Below are 7,418 nucleotides of genomic sequence, written 5' to 3' on the forward strand. Positions count from 1 at the left end.
TCAAAATCGGTCGTAAAATTCTACTAGAGAATCACGCTAAAGGATTATTGAAATCCAAAAAACTACTAGAGTTACGCTCTGGACCATATACTGTTACTAAACAAATTACTAACACTACGTATGAAATTGTTCACGACACAACTGAAAAAAAGAAAGTAGTGCATAGAAATCACTTAGTAGAATACTTTCCTAAAGAACAGGAAATAGACAAGTTAGTACAGGACTATAGTACTAACTATGATGATTCACAGGCCTACTATGATAGGTTCAACCAGTACTCAATAAATAGATTCAATCACCAAACAATTGATAACCCGGAATATATGCCGTGGCCTATTATTAACAACGCAAATAATCAGTCTGAGCAAATAACATCACCGCAACCAGTTGAATACTCAACTACTGTTAACACGTGCCGGAGTGCGCCTAACATCCCATACAAAACAAATAGAAATGATAGCACACTATATATCAGGAACTTGTTTAGCCCCCAAAGTAGTTCACAAAGTACTACGTCCAATTCCCATACATTTAGCCCTATCATTAGTTCAACCCCCCACCCAGTAAAAATAAAAACTAATCCTAACCCAATTCATTCTGATGTCAGACCGCAGAGAACACGGACTGAACCTAAACGCTATGGAAATACAATTCCATCAGATTTAATTCCAAAAGTTCAAAAGAAATAATTCTTTTATACAAATCTGTTATTAAATTACAAAAAATAAATATGCAAATTATAAAAATAATTAAACCAAAAATTACAAAAATTAAAACAATCGAGCTCTAGCAAGTTTAATTAGTTTAATGTATTTGCGGGCAATAGCACAGTCTCGAAAGAGAAGCCCGTGCCCCAGAACAACAGCCAACCCATATAATTGCTGAGCAGCTCTTGCTGTCTCAAGGGTCCACCACACTCGCCAAAGCTCGAACACATAATTCATAAATTCTTCATGGCACTCGGGGTTTGGTGCTGTTAACTTTGGCTCGAACTAAAAAAATCAAAAATTTCACAATCTACCCCAATATATCCCAGAAAAATATATGTAACTTCAAAAATTTACCTCTTCCCCCAACCAACATTTGAGGTACTGCACTGTAGCAGGACATATCTGAGCGTATTTCAATACATTCCTATCTTTATTATTTACACAATATTCCTGCGCAACCCGCAGCGAATAAAACTCCTCTTCAGAGAGGACAATTTGAGTTGATATATAGTGCTCAGAGAGGAAAAATTTCATCTCTCTGGCATCCAACTCCAAATCTAAGTGTTCGAAGGCAGAATAATTTGCCTCTTTAAACAAATTTAAAATAGTTCTGTTCATTATTCTTCAAAGTTAGACTAGAATTACACTCAGAATATTTCTCTATTTATACAGGAATAAAAATATACCCCAACCAGTTAAATTTCTTATTCACTCTGTCTTCACGGACAACCCTCAATCAACCAATCAGAATTGAATATTCCGCCAGTTGCGCGGATAGTAATCCGCTCTTAATAATTTATGCAAATATACAAACTGATAAAATGCAGTTGAAACAGATAGCCAATCAGGGCTCCGTATTTTGCCATCCGCACGGACGGCCAAATTGCCATTGAGAAATCTATAAATTCTCAGCCCAACTGAATCGATTCATTCTTCTGAATCTCTCGCGTAAAGACTACATCTTTAAACTCTCGTCTACACAACAATCCGAAATTCACTTTTAAAAATGAATCCAGAAATCGAATCTCTGTTCCCCGAGGTGGGAGAGGTTATCGAAACTGAAAACCCCAGAAGAAACTTCACTGAGGTAAATCTTTAGCTTATTCTTTTTCTGTTTCGTCTATTTCTGTTTTGCAAAAACAGATACATAGAAAATGTCACAAAATTATTTGTGACCGCAACCTTAATTTTATCTAATTTCACAAATTGTGAAAACCCAGATTCTGAAATTTTCACAGATTTAAAAACTGCTCACCATCAATTATACGCAAAAACTGCAACATCACTAAAAGTCGCTCACTACGATTGTTCACTTATGGACTCTAATAAAATGTACTCACTGAACAAAGTCGCTCCTTGTAAAATTGAACCACAAAATGTTGAAATTTCAAAAGTCAAAGGACAAATTTTCAACCGTTTCTTTAGAGGAAAATTAGAAGCTACTATGTGTGGAGCAAGCCACCAAAGCATTAGGTGGTATTGCGGCCTTTTCGACGCTAGTGGAATTGATGCAAAACGTAGCACAATTACCACAGACGTAGATTTAACTCCAGAACAGTGTAGGCAGGCTAGATTAACTAATAAGTTAAGTATTAACGAAAAGAAATTCCGATTAAACTAAATGTAAGAACAACTTACATAAAAAATTCCGGTCCCAATATTGGAGAAAATCCAAACGAATGTGACGATTCAGGCTGGATAATTCACGATACGTTTGAAACATATATGCAGGATACAACTTTAAATGTTAACCTGCGGGGAGGTTCAGTAAATAACTGTCAAAATATTCCCCTGCCTTGCACATTATCAGAAGGAGGTTGTCAAAGTACTTCAACCGACCCCCATGCTTATAGCTGGGAGAAACAAGATAATTGCTTGTTCGCTGTAAGAGAACAAAATGATAAAAATAGGAGATAATTATTATATCTCTAAAGAATCAGAGAAAGAACAAAGCTTTCTATTTCAAGTGTACAATAAGCCTCAATCGCTTTGCAATAGCAATAATATAGTTTATCCGTCACCATACGACACACTGTATGTTGAATTTACAGGCGGATTTAATATGAATACAAGAGAGGCACTCGAACCTCTACCTACTATAAATAGAATTACTAAACTTCCGAACAGTTCAATAAGTTCGCTTAACATCTCCCGAACTGAGATAGATTATGAGGCGCATTTGAATACTAAATTCGACTATTATCAGTACACTAATTTCCGAAGGCTACAACTCTCTGAAATAAATACTATACAACAAATTTGTGAACTAGAACGTTCACTTAAAAATACACAACTTGCATATTCGCGTCTCAGCCCTAAGCTGGCTGGTTTTCTGTTAACTAATAACAGATCTATGTTTTTAGAGACAAATGGCAATGTAGCCTGGCTCTATCACTCTCTAAAATTTTATTCGCCTTTACAAGTAATGGATACTTGTTATGATAGAATACCCGTGTTATACAGAAATAAAGTTCGCTTTATCGATCCAGTTAGCAGACAAACTTTCAACACTGCTAAACAACAACCATATAACAACAAACAGAAGAATCTTTTTCAACTAGATATTGAAAATGATAATTCTTGGATCGAATTAACTCCAAGTATAACACAAGTCAATGGGCCAGCATTATTTGCACCCAGCAATCAGAAACACAAAATGGTTTCAATGAAAATTAAAAACGGACAGGAAGTTCCTTTTCATGTTAAAGAAGACATGATTGCATTTTGGAATGATGTTACTTTAAATTCTGAAATGAAAGACGCAGCGCAAGAGTTTTCTCGTGAATTAGTTGAGATTCAACATAATAAAAGCCAGCCTAGTGGTTATAGCAACTACTATACTACAAAAACAATATATTTAGATTCTCTAATATCGTCACAATTTCTACACAACCGGTATATAAAAGCCTTCGGCCGAGTACACTATTGTTTAGAACAGTGCGGAATTACTTTCGCTGTATTCCTTTTTGTGAAATTTATAATCGACATTGTAGTTTGCATCATTCGAGCACTACAAATTCACAAAATTACAGGAGCCTCAGTGAGTTTCGGCAAAGTAATACTATCAGCTACTTTCAATATACATTTTCAGTCCATAGTAACATCAGTATTTGGTCCTACTAAAGAAGGAGACGACTCAGAACACTTAGTACAAGCACCAACTTATAAAGAGCCGACTATAAACATATACCCCCTATACACAGTGAACTACAAGCAATCAGACAAGAGAGGGAAAATCAGTCTAACAATGATGATTTCCCCACTTCCCCAGTGTAATTAAATCTAATTAATTACAACTATAAATAACTTTTATAATCCCTTTTAGAGCATAGCACTAGATGACAACAATTTTCTTCTGCCAGCATTTGAGGAGCTCCTAGACGATCAGCCCCCATTGGAACTCCCAACCGATATTGTAGAGGAATATCTAATGACAACTATGGAACCACAATCACAGGAGCAACAAGAACAACCCTCAGAGCAACCTCAACAACAACCACAACCGGGACCATCACAACTCCAACCACCAGTGGCAGCAGTCATTCCAAAGACACTTACTGTGCAGGACAAAATCAACCGCCAAATCAAAACAGAACAACTAGTGTGCAACCCAAGCTTCAAGGGGCACCCGAAATATGACATGAGCTTGAATTATAAGCTGCAGAACCACGCAAATTTGTATAAACTCATGTCATACAACCCTAAAACCAAAACATATCGAGCAAAGAACTTGGGAATTGACAAAGAAATTTTGTCCGTCCCTTTCTATATTTTAACCGCTAATTTAGAAAGCTCTGAAGACAGTTACATCCGTAACCTCCAGCAGAGTTTTCTAAAGGAGAGATACAAGAACTTTCAACTCCAGCAGCGCAATGACAGCCTGCTGCGAGAATTACGTGACTACCGTAACGGCGACTTCCGTGATCAAGAAAATTTTTCAAATCTATAAGCCCGGAGGAGAGTCACAAAAACATTTTTTACATTTTAAACAGTGCGTGTGAAGTTTTATATTTAACCATTATTATTTTCTTTTTGTAAATTATTATGCAGTTGTTTCATCATACATATTTTGTAAAATTTTTATGCAGATTGGTTCATTCTACCATCATTAAGGACCGGGTCGGGATGTACTAAAGTAATGTTTATGTTGAATACTTAGCTTAACTAAGCTATGTATTCAATTTACAACATTCTAAAAATAGAATGATGCAATTATGCTGAACCATTCAAATTGCGTAAAATGTCCGTCCGTCCATTCAAACGGACATTTTACCGTCCAGTCAGCAGGACGGGAATTATCCTGTTCTGAGAACTATATATAGCAAAGAAAGAATCACAACTTTGAGAAAATAAGGATTAATAACTAAGAGAAACTGAGAATTTAATATCTCCAAATCGAGAGAGTAATCTCAACACAAAATATTCCAAAGTGAATTGCTAATCCAATCTTCTCAACTATATCGAATAACGAATAGTTAGAGATAACTTTCAAGTCAGGACTTTATCCAAAAGGGAATAATAAGTTACTGATAACAGTTCGAGTTAGTAAAGTTTTTACTAACTTTCCCGACCTTCTCCTCTTTCTAACTTTCATAACTTTCTAACTTTTATAACTTAAAGTTTTAACTCTTATAACCTCATAACTTTACTTGTAAATTTATCTATGTTAGATTTCTATAAAGATTATATAAAACTTATAACTAGATCAATTAGCCAAATTTACTTACTTAGATCAATAAATACTTTTATGAGACTTATCAGGCTTAGAAAGATAGCATATACTAGGAGTACGACCATCGAGTCAGAAGTTTGAACCTTCGCACCCCCCTACCCTCCGGTATAATGGCTTCAGTTTTGGGAACTAACATCTTGAGAAATGTTCTTAATGCGGTAATTGAAAAACAGGAAGATGATATTTGTTAAACATTATTTACGGAAGAGTTTCTGGGTTTGATTAGGCATAATTTTTGCATCAAAAAGCTAGAAGGGCTACACTATACGTCTAAACTAACATGAACTAGATAATCTTCTAAAACGTTTTTTGGATACAAACCGTCATTAAGATTCTAATATGCGTGTCCTCTGACTTTACTTTTTTTCCGCCCATTCTATTTTAATAGGGTTCTACAAGGTGAAATATAATTTTGTTAATCGCATGAGTTTGTATATTTCTCTGTCGAAGAAACATAATAGGGTAGTAGTTCTTCATAGCACTGATTTCCTTGTAATGCCTCATAATGTGGAATTGTCAAATGTTATAAAAGTTAAATCTGAAAAAAAATGTCTGATCAGAAAGCAATTTGTGATACAATTAAGCAAAGCATGCTCAAAAAATTGATTAGATCATTTAAAAAGCAGCATAACTGTTGAAGCTCAATATCGTAATTTATGGTCAAACAATAAGCGGTCAAAAATCCTTTTATGAAAAAAATATTAGCATGCTTTGGCAGTGTCACTTTGAATGCGTGCAAACGATAACTTTCTCTGAACTAGAGGTTTTATAGTTCATTATGCATAGAAAACTTTTCTTTATACATTTAATTTGAAACTTTCAAATTTCTTTGATTACCAGCGATACTCTTTGATGTTCCAATGTTTATTGCAAAAAAACAATCCAAAAACTCATGTTTATTCATACGCGTTGACTTGCCTAATCACTTCGAGAAGTGGCATAAACGGAAAGTTTTACAATTTCTTAGAATGTTGATGTTCGAATTTGTGGTCGCATATTTTGAAGGTTTTTTGCAGAAAAAACCAAGTCAGTAAAAATTTACATATGAGTGATTTTTTGTTCCACAAAAAACTTTGCAGACCATTTTAGGAGATGAAAGTTTTTACTGCTTTAAGCCTCTTACTTTAACAACCAAGTCAAGAAGAAAAAAATTTCAAGAACTTAGCAGATAATAATTTTTATACAACTTTAGGACAAACTTTTGATTAATTTTTTTTACTTCGTGATTCAATTACCTAAGATCAAACTATAACTATTAATTATCACTGTTAATTTTTTGAAAAAAATCTATTTGCGAAAACAAATTCAAGAGCCAGGAGTTGCCAGTTAACTGTAGGTGCTGTGCTCGACCTCAGAAGAACAATTTTCTGGTTGCGAAGTGCGAATTTTTTTATTATCCACCAGTACTTAATACTATAAAAAGCTCCAAAAGACGGACGCTTCAACATAATTTCTTTTAACAATATTAATAACAAGAAAACAAATGATTTTGAGGTGAATTGTCTTGTAGGTAATCCAAACACAACTAATGTTATATGGAAAATTTTAATACCTGCACTATTTTCCCAGGTGACACGTTGTCGACAGCTGTTGTTGACGGCAGGGAAATAATTTCGAAAGAAACTGAAATTTTTTTATAATATTTGGAAAACTTTATTACAATTGAAAATGTGTTTTGCCAATAAATAGCAGGTAAAAAGTAAAAAGAGCGAAAACTCAAATTACTTTTGACAATTTCTTGACTTGAAACGATTTTGATTTCTGAGTATTGAAAATTGACACAGCAATTTTTAATCGAGATTGGCTTAAGTATGGCTAAGAGAAACTTTTTGAGACTGTTGTGGGTTTTTGTTAAGACTTTTTACGATTCTATTTATAAATTTTACTCTTCAGGAATCTACTTACGATAAGTATTCAATTACAAGTTGTTCCCATGAACTGTGAAATATAGATTTGAGTGTTTGACTTTGAAATGT

At 34.3% G+C, this 7,418-nt stretch overlaps 1 protein-coding gene across 1 annotated transcript in view; it reads left to right on the forward strand.

The window, feature by feature from the left end:
• LOC142344945 (uncharacterized) overlaps positions 1-4,659 on the forward strand; it is a 41,657-nt gene extending 36,998 nt beyond the window's left edge. The window contains exon 4 of the mRNA XM_075397030.1: positions 4,036-4,659. Coding sequence (XP_075253145.1) covers positions 4,036-4,659 — 624 coding nt within the window. The remainder of the gene's footprint in view (positions 1-4,035) is intronic.
• The last annotated feature ends 2,759 nt before the right edge of the window (positions 4,660-7,418 follow it).

This window comes from Convolutriloba macropyga, chromosome 8, assembly GCF_964194025.1.
Source record: "Convolutriloba macropyga chromosome 8, txConMacr16.3, whole genome shotgun sequence".
NCBI classification, from domain to species: domain Eukaryota; kingdom Metazoa; phylum Xenacoelomorpha; order Acoela; family Convolutidae; genus Convolutriloba; species Convolutriloba macropyga.